The sequence below is a fragment of the Boleophthalmus pectinirostris genome, unplaced genomic scaffold (genome assembly GCF_026225935.1).
Source record: "Boleophthalmus pectinirostris isolate CB_2022bp ecotype Guang Dong unplaced genomic scaffold, ASM2622593v1 HiC_scaffold_21, whole genome shotgun sequence".
Classification (NCBI taxonomy): Eukaryota; Metazoa; Chordata; class Actinopteri; order Gobiiformes; family Gobiidae; genus Boleophthalmus; species Boleophthalmus pectinirostris.
Window position 1 is genome coordinate 20,385,120 of NW_026571175.1, and position 21,533 is coordinate 20,406,652.

The 21,533-nt window shown below is 37.6% G+C and overlaps 3 protein-coding genes across 3 annotated transcripts in view; all 3 read left to right on the top strand.

Annotated features, from left to right (window-relative positions):
• Nucleotides 1-15,814, top strand: part of pard6gb (par-6 family cell polarity regulator gamma b) — a 38,121-nt gene extending 22,307 nt beyond the window's left edge. Inside the window, exon 3 of the mRNA XM_020932610.2 lies at nucleotides 14,243-15,814. Within this exon, the coding sequence (XP_020788269.1) occupies nucleotides 14,243-15,342 (1,100 nt within the window). The 3' untranslated portion in view covers nucleotides 15,343-15,814. The remainder of the gene's footprint in view (nucleotides 1-14,242) is intronic.
• Nucleotides 15,815-16,988: 1,174 nt separating this feature from the next.
• On the top strand, nucleotides 16,989-19,515 carry bloc1s4 (biogenesis of lysosomal organelles complex-1, subunit 4, cappuccino). Its single transcript, XM_020932809.2, has 5 exons — nucleotides 16,989-17,357; nucleotides 18,001-18,072; nucleotides 18,155-18,256; nucleotides 18,372-18,506; nucleotides 18,598-19,515. The coding sequence occupies exons 1-5, from the start codon at nucleotides 17,031-17,033 to the stop codon at nucleotides 18,694-18,696; spliced, it is 735 nt and encodes a 244-aa protein (XP_020788468.1). The 5' UTR covers nucleotides 16,989-17,030; the 3' UTR covers nucleotides 18,697-19,515.
• A 394-nt stretch (nucleotides 19,516-19,909) lies between these two features.
• LOC110167432 (nuclear transport factor 2-like) lies at nucleotides 19,910-21,470 on the top strand. The gene is made up of 5 exons (XM_020932783.2): nucleotides 19,910-20,161; nucleotides 20,657-20,774; nucleotides 20,861-20,932; nucleotides 21,101-21,199; nucleotides 21,264-21,470. The coding sequence occupies exons 2-5, from the start codon at nucleotides 20,673-20,675 to the stop codon at nucleotides 21,381-21,383; spliced, it is 393 nt and encodes a 130-aa protein (XP_020788442.1). The 5' UTR covers nucleotides 19,910-20,161; nucleotides 20,657-20,672; the 3' UTR covers nucleotides 21,384-21,470.
• The last annotated feature ends 63 nt before the right edge of the window (nucleotides 21,471-21,533 follow it).

Consider the following 21,533-nt stretch of genomic DNA (forward strand, 5'->3'; position numbering starts at 1 on the left):
CAGCCTGCTTGTTGTCTGTCACCTGCAGCTGATAGAAGATTATAGAGTGACCTGCAAGACGTGGGTTTAGATTTGCACCAGCAAATTTAAAAGGGCAAATGCAAGCTCTTAAGGACAGAAAAGTTTAAAAAGTGCACTTTGTTTTCTGGTAAAGCTGCTTTTTATCCAGTAAAAACTTCAAAGTTGTTATTTTTCTGTTTGTTTTTGAGCCTAGCAAGTAAACACTGCGTTGGATGAAATATATTTAAAAAGAAAAAGTGCCACCCACATGGACTGTATATTTAAATGGACATAGCTAACCCACAAGCTGCCACGTTACAAATAGTAAGTCATCATGGGGTTGCTTCTAGCTCCATCAACTGCATTTTAGTCTAAAATGTTCATATTAACCCACTCTACATGATCCTGGAGTTTTTATTTTGCTATTTTTTTGTAAATTCCTATTCCTAATATGGAACTCTGCTCCAAATTTGCTCCTATAACCACCAGCCTCGTGAGCTTCATCTGACTGGAGCTGAACGCTATGGGTGGCGTCCCTATACTGTCTATGCACCCACAGCATAAATTTGTCACGTTTGTGCTAACGAGCCAGTAACTATTTGCCATCTAAATCATATACACATAGACATTGCTCATTTTACTTTGAGAAACTGAGCCACTTGGGAGCAGAACATTTCAGCCGGGGGCCTATTGAACGTAGTGTGTTGACGTATAAAGACTAGAACAGACTGGAAACTGCTCAGATCATGTTTAAGTTTGTTCATGGAGTGTGGCTGTTTATACAAGCCATACTCCATGAATATAACAACAAGCACTGGATCTGTTAACATATAAGTTATCTGTGGATAGTTATTGAGGAATTGAAGTTATATATTTATCTTGAAACCCAGGCTGCAATGACACACAACCCTGTAAGCCTTATAAGATTAACTTTTAATACCACATTTAACCTCCCCCAGACCCACTTTTGAGTCACACCATACCAGAATCTATTACTATTATTACTCATGTTTCTCATAAGTGACTGTATTATTTATCAAATGTCTGTTTTTTCAGATTGTATGCGCTGTAATTGATTCTTGTTAGTCTTTCAGGTGAGGGCTCATCTGCACAAACAGAAGGTCAGACAGGTGGTCAAGGCTCAAGTCCAAGTCTGCCTCCAGGATTTCCTTTGCTTCTCTTTTTATGCCAAAACCATATGTTACATAATATGAGGCTCTTTGTAGAACTGGAAATGTTGAGGTGGGAAATATCACAGAGGAGCATTTGTGTCTGAGAGAGTTTAATGACTTTTTTGGAATGAGAAAATCTGCTTTGTTGTTGTTGTTTTAAAACTGGATGCTGACCAACCCCATCTTGTGATACTAAAAATACAATATTTTCCAGACCTTTTTCCAGACCTCCTTTGATTTTCTCTAAATTCTCAACCTTCTCTCGGCAGCGTGTAGTGAACGCCTGCCCTGGTACCTGTGGACCAGATGGTAGTGAAAGGTTTTTGAAACTTAAATCAACAGCATGTGGGCTTTGGTTTGGGGAATATGCGCTTGAACTCCAGCAGGGACGCAGCTGTATTTAAAGCAAAAACAGTAGTAGTTAACGGTACTTCAAAGGTTTGAACAATCTATTGATGACAAAGAAAGGTTATCAACAAACACAGAATGCCCAAATTATTAAGACGTCTCAACCTGCAAAATGATTACTTTTGCAATTTAATTTCATAGTGAAGGTCCATAGTTAGTTATTATATAGATATAGTTATTTTGGAGGTCCTGGCTAGAAAAGTTTGGGAACTCTTAGACACTAAACTGTATATAAGATAATGTAGTTAGTGAATGGTAGTAAAAGTATCTAAAAATAGTCAGCATGACAAACTAACAAATACATTTCTATTATATATTTGTCTTTCCTGATATGTTTAAAGGACCTATAATACACAAAATTGACTCTTGTGAGCTTTAATCCATGTTATAATGCTGTTACCTAATCAAAAAACATACCTGGTGTTGTGTTTTGTTTCATTCACATATGTTTGAGTAATCTTGCCTCTATGTCTCAAAAGCTCAAAATGCTCTATTAACTTTAAAACTAGTGGTAGTTTTCAACTTAACAGCTACTTTTTACCTTTTAGTTCAGGAGAGATTGGCATTTTTGGGGCTGAAATTATCCAAAATTAGTCTAGTGAATGTGGGCATTTTTAAGGTTTGAGAGAAGAACTCATCTGGCTGCACGGTGGCTGAGTGGCTAGCACTCATGCCTCACAGCAAGAAGGTTCCTGGTTCAATCCCCGGGTCACCCGGGCCTTCCTGTGTGGAGTTTACATGTTTCTCCCCGTGTCTGGATGGGTTTCCTCCGGGCGCTCCGGTTTCCCCCATCAACCCAAAAAACATGCTACATAGGTCTCCAAGAACAGTTTATAGTCAAGGTCAGTTAAATACAATCAATCAATGAATCTGTCCAGGGATGACAGGAGGAAATTAGCAATGATGCTACTGATGTACAATGCATCTCTCTTGTACAATGCATCTCTCCTATTAAGGTAAAATGCAAAAATTGTGCGCAAAAGTAAGCACAGAATCATGTGAATTGAGAATTAAATTGAGAGAAAAACTTTCAAATAAATAAATAAATAAATAAATCTTAAATATGCATGGTCTGTGTGTTAAACATTTTTGAATGAACCAAAACACAACTCCAGGTGTGTTTTTGAAGAGGATATAACATTATAGTGTAATAAGGGCCCTTTTAGGCAAAAATAACAAAACAAAACCCTAAAACATTGTACACATTCTTATTGGCACCATTTATTCATACCTCACCAAAACCTTAGCACATTGAAGTAGACATGTGTATTAAAGGGAGTTCTTGAAACATCACAGCTGTTTTTGAAATGTTAAAGGAATGCTGAGCTGTCTCCTCCACTGATGTCCTCCTCTGTTAAGTGTCAACCCCCCACACTCACTAAAACACAGGTTAATCCCTTATGCAGGACTCCTCTTTTGGTCTTAACCCCTATGTACCGACATGAATAAAGTTATGGGGCTGGGGGGTGGGCCGTACCTGTCTTCTCTCCCCTCTCCACACCACAGTTAGTTTGTCTAACGTGTCCCAGATGTGCTGTATATGTACCATGTGTAGACTGCAGCAACTTCAGCAAAATGGTGAAAAGGAATAAAAGGACATGAGGCTTTAAGTGAATGTTTGAATTAGGATTTCTGAGGGGGTAAACAGTGGATCAAAATGGCAGTGGGAATTAGGCCTGTCAGCATAATTACTATATTGACTTATCATTAAATATATGAAGGTTTTAACAATATTTTTTGGGGTCAATATATGTCATGTGTACATGTACACTACTAGGAAGTTTTTGGTTATTTTAGCAATACTGTAAGATTTAAGACATAAAATCCAAACAAATAAGCATTTATTTGGGTTGAATAAATAATCATTACAGATGTAAACTAAATACTAAGTGTTTCATTTTGCTATTTATACGTGTTGTTATACATGCTCATGTTTTCTAACCATATTGTCAATTTTAGAATAGTTTTTGCAGTTTAAATCTGCTCTTGGGTTATTGTGTCAAAAATTAGTTTTATTATCATCATTTATCGTTAGGGGTGTAGCGATATCCAAGTCTCACGATATGACATTGTCACGATATGACATTGTATGAACCGCACGGTACAATATTTATTGTGATATCATCTGAAAGCTCATGATATGATGGGGAGGCTCATGATTAGGGATGTAACGCTATTCAAATCTCTCGGTACGATATTTTTATGATATACATCTCACGGTACGATATTTATTTCTGTAATTTGTGGTAACAAAACTGTGAATATGCTACTTTTAAAATGCCTTGACAAGACTTAATCCAAAGAACTAAGACTTAAAAGTGCTTGGAACAGTTATTTCCTTTTGTAGTCTACACTGAAATGGAGCAAAGGATCATGGTCTATGTAGTTCCCTCTGTCTTTTTTAGCTATTGCTGCTCCATAACTCTTAATTTAAGCAAAGAGACTTGTAATTCGATATATCGTGATGGCTCATGTTATTATTGTGAGAACTTCAACAATATGATATCACGATATTTCAGTTATTGTTACATCCCTATTTATTGCCTATATTTATTTCAACAGTTTTTGTTTGTGACAGGTTAGTGGCATTATATTATATAGACCTACTTTGTATTTTCATATATTTACTTGTCTATTTTCAAAGTAGACATGCAAAATTCCTGTTTTCACCTAATCTTTCAAGGTATTTCTTTGTCCATGCAGCCATCAGATTCCTCACATGTCATTCCAAGCAGTAATAGTACGACTCATGTGAAATACCACTAGGAATCCTCTCACTAATTGGATTTTTTTCACACTCATTGAACCAATAGGTCAGCTAACTTGGCTAATTAGCAGCTCTTTACTCCTTGATGTGTATATGATGTAGTTGTTTTCAGAAATTTCCCATAGTTTCTTTCCCAGACATTGAGAGTCCAGCTGTGACCATAACTACGTTCATTTACTGAGCTTGTCCAAATTTCCACTCGCTCTCTGGCCTGGCCTTCCCTCCAAGAATGTAAAATATGTTTGCACATTTAAAAAAGACTTTATTCTGTCTGGATTATTTTTCCATGTTATTGCGAGCGGAATATTTTGGCAGTGGTCGTCTTCAAAACACACACTTAGTGGAAGTGAGATGAGAGTGCTGGACATTTGGGGTCATTCTGTCGGTTACATCTGTATCTCCCATTGCAAGGTGTTTTTGTTTTTATGAATTCTATCTTTCTTTTTCTGTGGTTATTCCATCAAATTACGGTATCTACAGCGATAATACAACACTGTCAAATAAACCCACACCCATATACTCATTAATACTAAATCTAGTATTGACTCTAGACACTTATTTGAAGTATTAAGTAAGTATTGATACGTCATCATGATCTATATTAAAACTACTATTTGACCACATGGTAACATCATTGGACAAACTACTATTATTAAAACAACAAACAACAAAAAACATTTAGTACTGAAATAGAGTTGTTATGGTATTGGTATGCACTGATATTCATATTGATATTAGTATTTCTTTATACATTACAGTACTTGGGTAAGGTGGGTGAATTGTCCTGCCCAATAACACAACAACACCTTACACTGTTTAGAAGTCTAGCTTTAATCATATTCTTACACCTGCTGCTGCGTGGGAAACTGTTTGATTTTGTGGTACTACTTCATCCTTATCTGCTTTCTGTGTACTGTGAGTTTCTATGTGTGCATGGGGTGACCTAATGGGAATGGCAGCAGGGACGGGCACTATTCACTGCTCTGAGCGTCTCTTCTCTGGTGATTACGGCTTGTGCTGTCACTAAGCACTTTGTCACGGTTGGCAGAAAAACCACAGTGGAGAGGCGGAGGGGAGCTTTAGAGGAGCAAGAATGTCACTTGAATGTACTGTAAAAGACCAGGATGAGCAGTCTGGTGGTTAATAATGTACAAGATTCAATAACTATTCCAGATCTTATCTTGTATTACAGTATAATTATTCTAATTAAAGTGCCTGTATTATGCTACTTTCTGATATATGACATAATGTTTCCTCATCAGATATATACCTGGTTGTGTTTTGTTTCTTTCACACATTTTTAACATCACAAAGTGGAACAGAGTATTTTGAACTTTTGAGATGTAGGCAGACTCGTTGTAGAATTACTCAATCACGGGTGAATGTAACAAAACACAACTCCTACTTTTTAGATTGTTTTCATAATGTATTGTGCTGATATATCAAAGGAATTTCCCATCTGGATCAAAATTGTCTAAGAACAATAATGTAAAGGATTTTTAGCAATATTATTACAGCATGTTCTTATCTGTTCAAGACTAAGCAGTCTTGTCATTCTTTATATGTATTGACTGTAGCTGCTGACTGAAAAAGCCATATGATTTGTGAGTTCTCAGGCCACTAGTGTCTGGGTCACTGGTAAAAATAACTGGACGGCCACCCACTGGGCCTCCACTGAAGCTGGTAGAGGGGTGCTGATGTTGTCACCTCTTCCCAAAATCTTTCTCATAACAAACTGACCCTCAGCTGATAACTGTATTTAGTTATCACCTTTCTCAAAGAAATGCCATCCTTGAACAATTCACATGATCATACACAAGTTAGATTTTTTTTTTCATGCGTTTACCGGAACTAAAATATAACAGAAACCACATGTTTGAACAGTAAATTTAAGTTGATAAATTGTAAATCATTCACCCCCTTTGTGAAGTCGTGTTGAGGGCAAAGTCATTAAAATACCTTTGAGTGGTCAGCGTTAACACCATTCACTTCAAGCCACGAGGTGTTCAATTACATGTGGAATGTGAGTCAGAAAAGTACAAGCAAATATAGTATTTAAAGTATATACTGAAGTAGGCAGACAAGTGTGGTAGCTTATGCAATGTTTCAGTGTCAACAAGACCCTTATCACCGTGTAAGGTTGTGTCCTTGCTTTCTGAGGCGATGATAAAACACAGTGTGTGAGTAATAAAGCAGACAACTCCCAGAATGAATATGCTGCTCATTCCATTTTATATCTGTCCACAGTGCTTAAGACATGACATTCGCATACTAGTATTTATGAAATTTGTATCTCCAATTAGCTGAAATGTGCAGTGTTGGAAAGTAAAAGTAGTAAAGTACTGTATGGAGTACAAATTTTAGGTATCTGTACTTTCTACTCCACTACATTTTTAACAGGACTGAAAGGTAAAAGTATTTTTCATTATTGTCTGAGACTTGCTGAAAAGGCTGAGGGTTTATTTGTAGCACATGGCACATTTAATAGTTTGAGTGAACAAAAATGTACAAAAATATGAAGTTATGAAATAAACAATTGATTCAAATGTTTTCTGCTGAATAATAATACAGCACAAATCTTTTTCACTTCATTTGAATCCTTGAAATACTTTTAGTTTTTACTCTTTAAGTACATTTTTAAACAGGTTTACTTCAGGTGATACTTTTACTTTAGGTTTTCCTTAAGTAACACAACTAAGTACCCTTCTTCCACGACTAGAAATGTGTCTGTTGTTATTGGACAAATCGGACCTTTAATTGGGCTGATACGCACAGATAATCCTTTTTTGAGTATCAACGTTTCTTTGAGCTGCCAGTATACATTCTCTGGAGGGCCTTTATGTGATAGTTTAAAGTGGTCCCCAGTGGATTTGGCCTCAGATCTGAGTCACATCCAGATTCATTACAGTAGTTTTTGTCATTGAAATTGTTAAACGTGTTTTTGTTACCCAAGGCAAGACAAAGCGAGTTTATTTATATAACACAATTCATACACAAAGTAATTCAAAATGCTTTACAGAATAAGGAAGACATTAAAATCACAATACAATAAAACATAAATAACCATCATAACAGTAACATTAAAAGAGAAATGTTCGGAATAAAATAAAAACTGTATATCATAGACTTCCACTTAAAGCATTGGATTTATGAACTTAAAGCTGCACTGTGTAACTTCTTGTTTGGGGTTCCGTCACCTTCTTTTTTCTATGGATATGTCATTGCTCTGCCTAGAATGTTCCACAGTATGACATTAAACAGCTGTACCTTACATTTATTGAATTACAGGTGGTTTTATAGCTCAAAAATACTTAGAAAAACAGGCATTCTGACTGTGAGGAGAGTCGTCTCTCCATAGATCTGACCTGTAAGTTGTTCTGGTTTGGTCTCCATGAAGAGAGAAAGGTTTAATGCCATACTGTGAAATATTCCAGACAAACCAATAACATGTCCATGGAGAAAACTTACACAATGCATCTTTTAATTGTGACTAAACCTGGAGTTGAGGAAAACATTAAATGAACAACAGTTACATTTGCCGTTTTGCAGTCTTACCTGTGACTAAAAATGTATGAATTATTTCTTAACATTGCTGTAAAAGGTAACACATTCAAGCACAAAATTGCCATGATGCTGTTAGCCAATCAGATCCGAGTATGGAACAGACCTGCGGAGCTTTTCCATACCAGCAGTTTAAAACACCGCACCATGTCAACTTTCACAGGGCCATGTGTGAAATATTGCACATGCCCCGGGCCCCTAACACCCTCCTATACTTCATTGGTTTACACTTTAGAGACCAAGAGACCACTGCTGTTAGTCCATTTTTGTTATTGCATGTTGTGTAAAACCTGGGAGAGCGTCATATTTGTTTGTCCAGTACAGAACAGTGCATCCTTTAAGTTTGAAGACTCGTGACCTTGAAGTTATTTCCCCGAAAGTTAAAGAACAAACATTTTGTCCAGACTGTTTATGTTTTGGAAAGTGAGCTGTGGATGTAGGAAGCGGAGCCAAAAGCAAGTGTGCACAGAGGCCCTAATGGCTGATCATAAAACTGTGGTCTTTTATGGGAATTGGACTTTAAAAGGGGCTTCTTTTCACACTTTTGTTAACAAGAGGTGGGCTGCTGTTGAACAAAAGGCGTTTTCGCTTTCACTTTTTACAAATAACAGTACGGGATATTGGGAACTTCACAGCAAAAATGTGGCTTTATTTAGTGTTGCAAAATGTGTTATCACTTACTTAAAAAATATGCAGAAAGAATGTTATGTATGCATTATATTAGCAAATTGTTGCCACAGAGGATCTGGGAGATGCTTTTGGTCTTACACATATGAATCAGGACTTGTTTTTCACACAGTATATTGTACACATCTTTTAATTAAGTAATAATTTAATATTTTAAGTATACACTGTAATAACTCCAATTGTTGTCAATGTTTTTGTTCTAAAATGGCATTTGCACATCTCTTTAAATATGTTAAAGGTGCACTGCGGACTTTTCTAGTGGAGGGTCAGCTGCCTACTTGTCTTCAAGGAGATGCTTTGCCTGGAATGTTCCATGGCATGACTTTAAACACATTCATTTAATTTATCCATTTATTCATTACGGGTGTTTCTATTACTCAAAAATACATGAATTCCCTCTGTGAATAGGTGCGACTCTCCACAGATCTGAATTGTAATGTAGCATAGTGCAATAACCTGCTTGTCTCCCCTGTATTAAATAGGTTTAATCTGTACTCTGGAACATTCTAAACAAAACAATAGCATTTCCATTGAGACATGCAGGTGAAATGTTACGCAGTGCACCTTTTAAATATGTTGCGTTGGTGTGAAAAGTTTAAAAATCATATATATATGTATTACATTGACCCACTTAAAGGATACAGATCCTTTGCATTAGAGGAGTTCATGCCTGTTCCAACAAGTTATAGACCTTCAGCCTGTCAGGAGACATCTCTGGCTTCATTTACCCCCACATACCAGGCAGTCTTACATGCCCCCAAATACACACACACAGCAGTGGCACAGGATAGTCATCCCCACACTGTCTCCTCACCTCTGACCTCTTGACCCTGGTCCTGGAAGCGCCGTAGTAAATCCAGAGGTTAAAGTTTTGTCTCAGCCGTGTGTCTGGAAAAATGATTGAACTTTTGCGAGGCTTATTAAGACAGTTGTTTTCTTTCTATTGCACCTAAACTCCAAACTACCTTAGAGAATTAGGGGACATGGTGTTCATAAATCAAATTGGCTTGTTTTAATGTCTTTATAGATATAATTTTGTCAGTTTACCTTGGCAGTTACTTTAAAGTGTGTTGTCTAATTTGTCATTGTATATCATGACTGTTTTCACATTTGACCCCTCTACCCTGGTACTGAAAGCAGCGTAGTAACTCCAAAGGTTAAAGTTTAGTCTGAGCAATGTGTCTGGAAAAGGGATTTAAGTGGAAATATTTTAGTTAATGGTACTTTTTTCCCTTATTCCTGTTTATCTGCAGTCATTATCATCAAAATATAGTTTCAACAAATTACAAACTGTTGTATTGCTCATAGTACAGTGTGTGTAAAATGTCACTGGTCCTTTAGTCTTAATACCACAGTGGAAATATTTAGTGATGGCTGATTGAAACTGTGATCTGAAGCTTCAGTCTGGACTTGACCCGACAGCCTTTGATCAGTGCATTCACATGAGGCCATTACCCATCATGCTTCACTGTATCTGGGATTAGATTTGTCAAGAGTTATTACGATAACCTTTGTTTGATTGGCCAAAACAAGCGAAATTATTCTACACTGAAAAACTCCTGATTTTCAAACTCATCAGATACTCGATCTCACTCAGCTTCATTGGACTCATCGTTGTTTTTTATTAAACCTGAGTTGTTGAAGAAATGTTGTTTTATGCCAAATTTGAAGTAATTCCCTTTGACTTTCATTGTTGGTTTTACATAACTGTTAAAGTTTCTCTCTGAACTTGCTATGACTACTATTAGTCTGCTTCTTAGTCATTGTGAATGTACACATACAATATCTGATTAATACTGTTATCTCAAGTGGAATGTATTTTAGATGAAGTTAGGTTCATTTTGTCTGTTTGCCTCTCCCGCATTGACTTTGCTCCCACTCACATTCTTGACTGGGCTTGAGTAACTTTCCAAAGTGATTGCAAATATAACTTGACTTTAATGGTAATATAGTTTCGATCACAAAGTCATTACAAAGTCTGTTCAGTTTTAGCCAACTGGAGTGACATACAATAGAGGCTACAATGCAAATTTTGGTGTAGTTTGGTGTAAAATGACAGATACATACTGCCCATGAGATGCAGACCACAGATTCACTTTACATAAGTTACATAGTCATCAGGGATTCATTCTGATTTTTTAGATTTGTTTTCATTTTATTTTTTCTCTATATTTCTTTACATGAATACACCTTTGTTCATTTTTAAATACCTGTACATGAATCCACCAGACCCCCATTTTGAGCACTTAACCTCTGCTCTGCCTTTCCCACAATCCTTTGCTCTTTCTCTTTGGCCCGAGGAAATATCAGTCACACCCCAAACAAATTACAGCAGCGTGGGGCTTCTTATGGGCCTCGCGACCAGCTGTGAGGCATTACACAGGCGAAGCACAATTAGACTTGTACACGTTGGATTTCGGACTGAAAGATCACATGTCCGACCTGGTTCTGTGGCATCAGCAGCAGTTTTATGGAGGACTTAAGGTGGGCGTTGCACCGCAGACCTCTAACAAAACTCAAGCCTCTCCAATATGGTTCCCATCACATCAGACTCGCACTTGTGGCAGAAATTCCACCCCTATAGCAAATGCTCTGGCTGCATTTAATCAAATAGGCCTTTGCCACGGCATGCTCAGAAAGAGAACTTAAGAGCTGCACTCAACATCGTAAGAGTAGGTTTTTTTACGGGTACAATGGTGGACTGAAAGTTTGGCCCGAGCCTTTGAACATTTGACAAAATCATTTCATGCATTGCCAAGAGATGTCAGCCATGCACTTTACTGAAGGTTTCTGTTTGACTGATTTCCTTTCTACTTAGGTGAAGTCAGTTTTTTCCTTTTTTTTTTTTTTTAAACCAATATAGTCAGTCAATCAGTGTTTTTCATAAAAGGTACACTATGTAACTTTTTGTTACGGGTCCATCACCTACTTGTTTCTATGGATATGTCATTACACTGCCTGGAATCTTCAACAGTATCACATTAAATATCTCTACCTTAAATTTATTTAATTACAGGTGGTTTTATAGCTCAAAAATACCTAGAAAAACAGGCATTCTTACTGAGCAGGGTTTCCTCTCCACAGATCTGATGTGTAACTTCATCCGGGTTGGTCTCCGTGAAGATAAAAAGGTTTAATGCCATACTGTGAAACATTCCAGATAAAGCAATAATATCTTCATGGAGAAAAGCCTCCACTAGAAAAGTCACACAATGCACCTTTTTAATAGAGGAATCTACAAATGGTGATAGAAATCATACTTCATGCTTTTAGTATTGTCAAAACCATACAGAAACTACACACTAACTAAAAGTGTATTTAATTTGTTATACGTGTTTGTTTTTTTGTTTTTTTTATCAGTGGGGGCAATAACAATACAAACTCTGGCTTATGGGTTGCAGGTTACTGTAGATGTTGCATACATTTACATGAATATTGACGTATCTTTATCTCCAAAGTGACCACAATATTGTCAAGTAATTGCAATCTAAAGTTTTTTTTTATTTATTTTTTAATCATTTTTCGTTAGATTTATTCATTCACGAGGAAAGCTGGGTAGAAAAACATTTAAATTTAAAGAAAAAAATACTGAAAACATTAGTGAGGAAATTCACTTGTTCTGGCAGCTCTTAATACTTGAAGTGCAGACAGCAACAACAAAGAGTGCGTGCTAACTAAACCTAAGATCCAAACTTGAAATCACAAGAGGCTCGCAATAATAACAATAAAATCCATAAACTTGTTTTTTTTTCCCAGTTTCGTAATACAAGCTCTAGATCTTTGTGTACTTTTCTCATTATCGCTTAAGATCCTCAGGAGAGCCACTTCCTGTCATGTGTGGCCTGCTCCAAAATCTGAAAACTACAAAGTAATGTTTTTGTCACTATTTCTCAGGGAAGATGTACAGTATATTAATGATGATTCAACACTGCTCCGGGAATTGTTATGGCAGTGGTCCGAGGGCTGGTTTCACTCAACCTCTCCTTATTTATCTCACTGTTTTCTCCTTCTGCTCGGCACTTTGAAGACACAGCCAAAAATTACAGTGCACTCCCTCCAAGATGCACAACTTTAACCCCAATATTTTCAAGAAGCAGGTGTCCCGAACAGCAGCGGGGCAAGATGAGTCATTCTTGTTGTCATAGAGACGCAGGGGGGCCTTCACTTCCTGTCCCATCATGCCTTGCTCTGTCCAGATTTCCTGTCAGTCCGGGAAAGGAAGATTAGAGAGCTATCATGTTATCTTTTGCCCAAAAGTTTCTATCACAAAATAACAACTGCATTCACATTGGTCTTGTATGTTTCTGAGTTTGTGTGTAGTTTGTGTCACTGCTGAAGCACCTTTTAAATCTTTTAAACATATGAAAAGTATTTATTTTACTTAATTACTGGTTGTGCTTCACCAATAGTAGATAAGTTGTAGTTGCACAGTTCAGTAGTAGATGTAAAAAGGCAAGTGTTGGAGAATCCTTTATTTTACTTACTTACTATCCTGCCATTTTCTTTGTACTTGTAGTAATAATAGTAGAAGTTGCAATTTTTGGGGATTTGAAGCAGCAGAAAATTCACTGTATTGACCATAAATTTAGACCTACTTTTTCAAGCATTTTCTACTCTTTGACATATAACTTTGACATATTACTTGAATACAAATGTGGGTCTAGAGGCCTAAACAGAGTGTGGGAAAGTAGGTCTGCTTGTAAAAGAAGGGTGGGCCTTAACTGTCGGTATCAACAAACTGAAAAGGCATCTGCAAACTCAGCAATTTATTCAAACTCCTCTACATGTACTAGTTAAAATGTTTTTTGTAAATTTATTAGATCATGTGATTCAGCCATTGCTCGGTGAATCAGTTAAGAACCGTTCAGAAGTGGGAAGAATAATGTTGTTTATGACTTTAGAAACTGTCAGACATTGAAATAAATCTGTACAAATTATTAGCAGTATTTTACACAAAGAACCTTCTACAAAGCACATCTGCAGCTCATTGAGGTTAATTTTATGAGAAGTGCGTTGTGATTTAAAAGTATAGGGCGTTGACACAGCTGGTAAACTGTTGGTTGCCTTCTGAAAATAAAATGTTATTGTCTACCATTTCAAAACATTGCCCCAGTCATTGTTTCATGGCTGGTTGTTTCCTAATTATTCGTTTTATTGTTTAAATTAAGAAAACAACATTAACAATTCAGGTATTATTGTCCTATCGTTCAGTTTTTTCTTCTTCTTGACATTAGAGATGCGCTAATATGATACTATCTCGTTTTGGTGTATAAACTGGTGTAATAAGATGATTTACTGGCCAGTTTTGGCACAAAACATCTCCATATTAAATGTGTATTTTTACAAAGCTGTAAAAAAAATGACAAAACACATTTATTTTGTTTAAACACAGTCTCTGCCCCACTATCATTTGATATTGGGTATAGGCAGATACTTAAAGCCAAAGTATCGATGTTGTATCAGAACAGAAAAACCTGGTTCGGTGCCTCACTACCTGACATGCAACAAATTTCATATTGATTTTGGACAGCGTTTTGCATGGCAATCTTTTCTGTTTATTCAAGGGTTATGGTTGGCACTGGCCCTTTTTGTGACTAAACATAATGTACCATGTGTTTTCTAATGCTTTTCTCTTTCTTTTTTGCAGAAGAGATTGATTACACCAGTTTTGGCACCAACACACTAACGCGCAAGAAGAAAGCAGTGGTGGCTCTACGTAATAACGATGTGAACCGGAAGCGCCCACACATCCGGATAGGCATGCCCCAGGACTTTCGGCCCGTCTCCTCCATCATCGACGTGGACATCCTACCGGAGTCTCATCGCCGTGTCCGCTTGTACCGCCACGGTTCGGACAAACCTCTTGGCTTCTACATTCGTGATGGGACCAGTGTTCGGGTGACGCCACATGGGTTAGAGAAGGTCCCGGGGATCTTCATCTCACGCTTGGTGCCAGGTGGATTGGCTGAAAGCACAGGGCTGCTGGCTGTAAATGACGAAGTGCTGGAGGTGAATGGCATTGAAGTTACAGGGAAGTCTCTTGATCAGGTCACAGATATGATGATCGCAAATAGCCACAATCTGATCGTTACAGTGAAGCCAGTGAATCAGAGAAACAATGTGGTGCGCAGTAGCAGGATCTCTGGCAGTTCTGGTCAGTCCTCAGATAGCAGCGGTTCCATTGGGTACCCAACTTCTGTAGCCTCCACCGGGATGCCCCTTTCCGCAGCTCATGGTTACCCTGATGACCTTGAAAGTGACGAAGATGCTGATATCGTCATTGAAAACAGCATCAAGCGGCCTTCCCAGCGTTCCAATGCATCAGTGGCTTCCAACAAATCCAACTTATCCCGTCCCCACCACCAAATCCCCTCTGCAACCAGTATAGGAGCAGCAGCACCAGGTCAAGCAGCTCTTCCTTCTCCAAGCCCACCTGCGCGTCCCCCTTCTGTCATTTCCACAGCCTCATTCCACTCCCAAACCAGTCTTAATGGAGGGTCTTCCCAAAACCATTACCACCATCACCACCAGCATAGTGGAGCCAGCCACAAAACCCACAAGGACCTTCCACACAGCCTGCAGTCCCAGCTTCACATACGGCCGTCCCACCACAGCAGCAACCCCGCGCTTCGCCATAGCAACGGTAGCATCCACAAAATGCTCAGCGCGCTCAAAACGGACCCTCGACACAGCCTGGTGCTGCCCAGAGGAGGAGTGGAGGAGGATGGCACCGTTATCACACTATAATACAAAATCACAGACTCTCAACTTCTAAAGACTACAAACTGGTGTGTTTTTACCACATACTAATTTTTATAACATCTTTCTGTACAAGATTATCATAAAATGGATTATGAAAATGTATATATCATGTATTTTAAATTGTCTTTAAAATTTGTCTTACACGAAAAGAATTGTACGTATGTATGTAATAAACTTCAGAACAATGTTTTTAGGTGATTCCACTGTTATATAGCGTTCTGAATGTGCCTCTACTCTTAGTGACCACTTTTACTGTGTCTTTCAATGCTAAAAACTGGGACCAACATTGGGGTTACTCACGGATGTTTTTAAAGAGTAAATCTATATTTCTAATGAACTCAAATAAATGCTGTGTAGAGTATGATTTTTAAATAGTCCTTTTATGCATTGATGATTTTGATTCTGTTCCTGTTTCAATAAATTATTCCAAGTCTCAGCTTTGGAAAGCTCTTGCGCATTACAGAACTCCTTTACTTTCCTACAAGTTTAATGATAACCTTACAGCTATAAATCTGTTACATGAGTTTAAGCATCTTTTCTGTGAACTCCAAAAAACATGGCTGACGTCCCTGTTTTTAACCAAGCGCAGCATCTTTAGACCAGAATCCATAACCACAAAATGTTATGCATTTAGGGTGTGACTTCTTGTGGAGAGAACTATTTGTGCAACAAGGGTTCAATTCTGCAACTGAACTAAACCTCACACAGCAATTACTTATTTTGGCTCTAAAAGCCTTATCCACAATTGCTAGATCCTTGATAGGCCTACTCTTGATAATCTTGTATGAAAAGTACAGACCATTCATACTTTGATTGCATAAGTGAAAGTAAAATGTGTTACAAATTATTGAGATAAACTGCTTTGATCTCACCAGAATGAATGAGAATGATTACTGACAGGTGTTTTTTACTTAAGAAGGATTGCATTCCTTAGGGAAGTTCTCTACTAATGAATGTTTGCTGCATGTGTTTACTTAAATAAGGCCTTCAGCTAATAGATCACTGACAGCCAAGTGATCTACTTTGGTGGTAATCTACAAGGCTAATCTGTTGTTGGTATCTCTTAGTTGGAACACATGATAGGGTATAATAATAAATCTGCAAAAAAAATAATAATAATCCAGTAATGTTCAAAGACTATTTTATGGTGTTAAGCCATGACAGAAGTAACACATATGATTGAATTACCCTGAATTATGTGGTAATAAATTTTGACAATGTGATGGTAAAACCACAGACCTTAAGGATGTTTGGCTGCCATCTGGTGGCAAAGTAGAAATTCATATTATAGGTTTTATGGTTGTAAGGAATAGCAGTGTCCACAATTACAACAAACAATGCCGTTTCCTTTGTTAGAAGAACTAAAACTGAATATTATAATATAATAATATATTTATCTTCAGCATACTATTAATCATTTAGGTGAAATTAGTGATTTATTTTATTTTGCATTTTATTATGTATATTATAACAATCTCAGAATATTATCTGACTCTTCAGAGTATTTTAATTATAGATTATTAAAACATGGTTTGTTGACAAAAAATATATATATATGTGTATTCTCCGGGATGACCATTTTGACCATTCTAGGCCACCGTCCACGGTTTAATCCACGTGATTGAGTCATTTGACAAGTCAAACAACACAGCAATCCGAGAGAAGAAGGCGCTATGGACTTTTACAGGAATGACAGAGTGGGCCTCCTGTCTCCTTTAGAAGAGTCCAGCGCCGAGATTAGTCAGGACAGTGGCATAGTTTCCCAAAGTGCGAGTAGTTTGTCCATGGTGAGCGAAATCCTCAGCAGCGGAACAGTGTCGCAGAGCCCCAGCTTCGGAGCAGCCGCGGCTAATGTGATCAGACACAGCCCGAGTCTGGGGGAAGCATCGGGGCTCAACATCGACAGGCAGCACCAGGAGGAAGCAGAGGAGGACAATGAACTACTGCGGGAAACGGCATTAAGCTACTCATCCTATATCAGAGCTACGGCCGGAGAAGAGGTATGTACCAACTACCAAGCCACAGGGATCAGGTCAGGCACGAATCTACGTTTATAATTTGTTTACGAAAGCTCAGCTTTTTCCACTCATTTCCACTGTGCATGACAACATAATAAACAAGCATGGGTGTGTACTCCCTTAAAGATATCTGTATCATCCTGCGTCAGTGGCACTATGTAACCTTTGTGATGGAGGGTCCGCAACCGGATTGTCTCCATGAATGTTTTCTTCTCCACAGATTTCGTCGATAAGTTTAATGCCCTACAGTACTACAGCTTGGTCACAGATCCTCCATCAGAAAAGTTGCATAGGGTCCCTTTAACAAATTAGATTCCCTTTCAACCTAGTTATAATGTGCACATTCTCTGTTCCTTCTGTGTAAGTTCACTCACATAAGAGATGTATCCCCTCACGATCTAAAATACAACATATTATATAAAGTTAGGATGCATGGATCCTCTGTCACTCACCAGTATTTGCATTAACTGAATGTGCATGATCCAGAGTTATGCCTGTCACTCTAATCAGGAAGACAATGAAGCCTTTGTGAAAAAATTGTGTTTCCTCTAACAATTTGGATTGGATTTTTAGACAAGTCAAAAAAAGGTAGATCTCCCTTTGTAATTGTATGACATTTTCCTAGGTCTTGTGTCTAGAGAAGAGTTTGGAAGAAATGCTGACAAGAGTGGATGAATTTGTTGGGATGCTGGATATGGTGAGCTGCAGTTGCCATCAAAATAATGATTCAATTGTATTTGTTCACATATCAGTCTCATGTTAATGGCCTTTATTTGCAGATTCGAAATGACACTTCCCAAATAGTGAATGAAGAACTACCTCAAATCCAACAGAAATCTGAAGAAATGAGACAAATATATAGGAAGATTGATAAACTAGAGGTATGTGTTTATACCAACTAGTGTTTCTATATAACCAACTCTATTTTTATACCACTGTAATAAGAAGAACGCCAATTTTAGCATAAAATTGACTTATTTTTGTGTTATCTCTCAGGCTTTTGTGAAGATGGTTGGAGCAAACGTCAATGCAATGGAGGAACAGGTTACACAGGCAGAGGGAGAGCTAGGAACGCTCCCTGGTGCTTTCAAGAAAATGTTCCGTACAATGACAGCACCAAGTTTTTTAAATGCAAGTCTTCACTCCATTCCATGAACAAATGTATAAAATTTTTGAGATATTTTGAGTTAATAGTTTTGTTGCAATTGTTATTTGTTTCCAGAAACAGTCCAGTCCCAGACGACCAGCAGCACATCAGTATCAGGAGGTGCCTAGTGTTTTTCGAACTGACGATTACTTTCCACCACAGCCTGAACAGTGACCCACTACGAGACATAAACCTGTTTGTAGTCTTTGTTTACTGCCATTTGTTGTAAGACGATTTTTGGGACAGCCGCTTCAACAAAGCAATAGTAACATTTTTCTGAACAAATCACTGGACTTAAAGTGCAAGAAAACCCTGATGATCAATCATTGTTTTCAGCAGCAGCAGCACTGAACTGTAGCAAATCTTTAAAAGTGCCTAAAGGGTCACAATAATGTCCATTTGTTTTTATTATTTGTGTAATAATACACACTGTGCAACAATCCTCAAACTACAGAAGCTCTTGAACAGTACCTGTTATGGAAATTACAATAATCATTGTAAAGATCAATGCATTTCATAAACAGATAACCAAGCTTTTTTAATATAACGAACATTCCTATTGATAGAATTTGTAACAATCTGCACGCCGTTTTGGAGTTCTGGATTTCTAATGGTTCATCAACAATAGGCCTTTTCTTGTCTTCCAATTCAAAGTGTTTGCTGTGTCACTTGTTGTTTCTGACCATCTAAAGTTGCCTCCTTGATATGTATGCACGCATGTCTGATTTTTAAGCACACTGTAAATGAGCTGTCACTTTATTAGGGGCCAGTTTTTAAGCTGTGGTTCATTTTTACATCAAAAGCTAAAGGAAACTGAAAGACACGTGTGTCTTAAAGATTATTTATTTAATAGTTTTGATTTTGTTGTGGCCCAATCAATAATGAACACTGTCGGAATTCATTTTATGTATTATTTGCCAAATATTTTGTATATACCTGGCCTATACACCTGATTTTGCTCAAAGTTTTTAGTCATTAAATCTATTTGCAATATTTTCGCTTTACTTGGCCGATGCAAGACGCGTTTGGTATATTTTTGTAGTCTCTAAACAAAACAAAAAAACAGTGCATCTGCCTTTTTAAGTTTGTGATGGGCTCTGGTAGTGGGAAACACTCTTGTGTGTCATCTTTCACGGTGGAGGTGCAGAGGAGTGTGAATGAATAAGTTAGTTACACGTGCTTGGAGTTTGATGTGGTGTTTATTTCAGCATTGCAGCTATAGTACATTTTGGTTCATACGTTTTCCAAAGATGACAAGGGTGGATTGTCCTTTTATAGCTTCTTACTTATATATACTTATCTACATGCATGACTAGAATTAATCTGACTTTGAAACTGGTTAATGCAATCCAGGCAGCGACTAGATGTGCTTCTAATGGTGAAAATTGTCAAAACAGGTTGAACTGAACTGAAATCAGCTCATTTTTAGCTCTGTGTTGTGCCATTAGCGTTCAGACCCATGGTTCAGACACACAGACCAATAAACTCTCTTCTGATTGGCTCTTGTGTGCCGACGTCATGACGTTGGTCATAATTGGGAGGAAGCGGGAATCCCATCGCCACCACCAGGCTGCGGCTAGTGCGGAACAGTACCACGTTGGTTCGGCCTCGTTTTGAAAAGTGGAATAAAACGGCAAAGGTCGGTTTTATGTTTAGTCATTTCCACACGTAAAATCGTTTTCTGAAGACCAAGCGTTCCCTAGCTGAGACAAGATACTAAATAAAGACGCATTTCCGATATGGCGATGATGCTCGCGTTAGACAAGTGCTCAAAGTTCAGGAATTGTTTGTGACTGCTTTGTAGTCTGGTTTTGTTACATGTAGCATAATGTGATCTATTACTTCTGATAGTTCTGTGCTGTAATACTGAATTGTTTTGTGAAAGTGTTCAATGGTTTCAGTTCAAGTTCCCTGCAGCTAGATGGGCTAAAGTAATGCTAAAGTATGAAATGGGAATAATGTTCATCCCATGGGAACATGAGCACAATTAATTATTCATTATGGCAATTGTCCCCATTTATTCTCAAACGTGTTCTGTGATTTTCGTCAATGTTGGTTTATATAAATGTAATGTTATCATATCCCGGATGCTGCTATTCTTAACCCTTCTTAACATAGACTGTTGCATTCACAGGTCCAGCTCTCAAGGCATGGCTGACAAAGAAATCTGGCAGAAGATCGGAGAAGACTTTGTGCAAGCATACTATCAACAGTTTGACAACTCTGATAGAAGTACTCTAGGTATGCTATATGTAAGTATTTATTTTAACATCTTTAACTGAACAATTGGAGTGAATAAAGTACGTAGACACACTTTTAATTTAATGGTTTTCTTTAGTCTGATGGTGCTTGTTTGACATGGGAAGGACAGCCATTTCATGGACGTGCCGCTATATCTGGGAAACTAGGAGTAAGTATTCCCATAAATAACATCCAGCCAAATCCTGTATTAAGTATAAAAATGTGCTTTTAAGTGTATTGTACAAAATTTTTTGTTAGCTGCAAAGTATTTATAAATGAAGACTATTGAGGAGTAATTATTTAGGATATTGAACAAACTTGTGCATCTTTTTTTCAGAGCCTTCCTTTTAAGCGGATTAAGCATGTCATCACTGAACAAGACTTTCAACCCACAATAGACAGTTGTATTCTCATCATGGTGTTTGGACAGTTACAAGTATGTTACTGTAATTTAATTCATTATTTTATTTACAAGAGTCCTTACACATTCTTTTCCACAGGCAGATGACGATCCTCCTATGGGATTTCACCAAGTGTTCATGTTGAAGTCAGCGCCAAATGGTGCATGGGCATGCACAAACGATGTATTCCGTTTGGGAATACATAACATTCCTGTTTAGATGTTAATAGTCCAATTTTCACAAAATAAATTTTAAAAGTCTGGTATTCTTCTTGTTAAATGACATTAAACAAAAATAATGTTGCCACTATTGTGTCCAATTTCCTTGTGTTGCTCAGTGTTACATTTATGGATACAAAAATCCACTCTG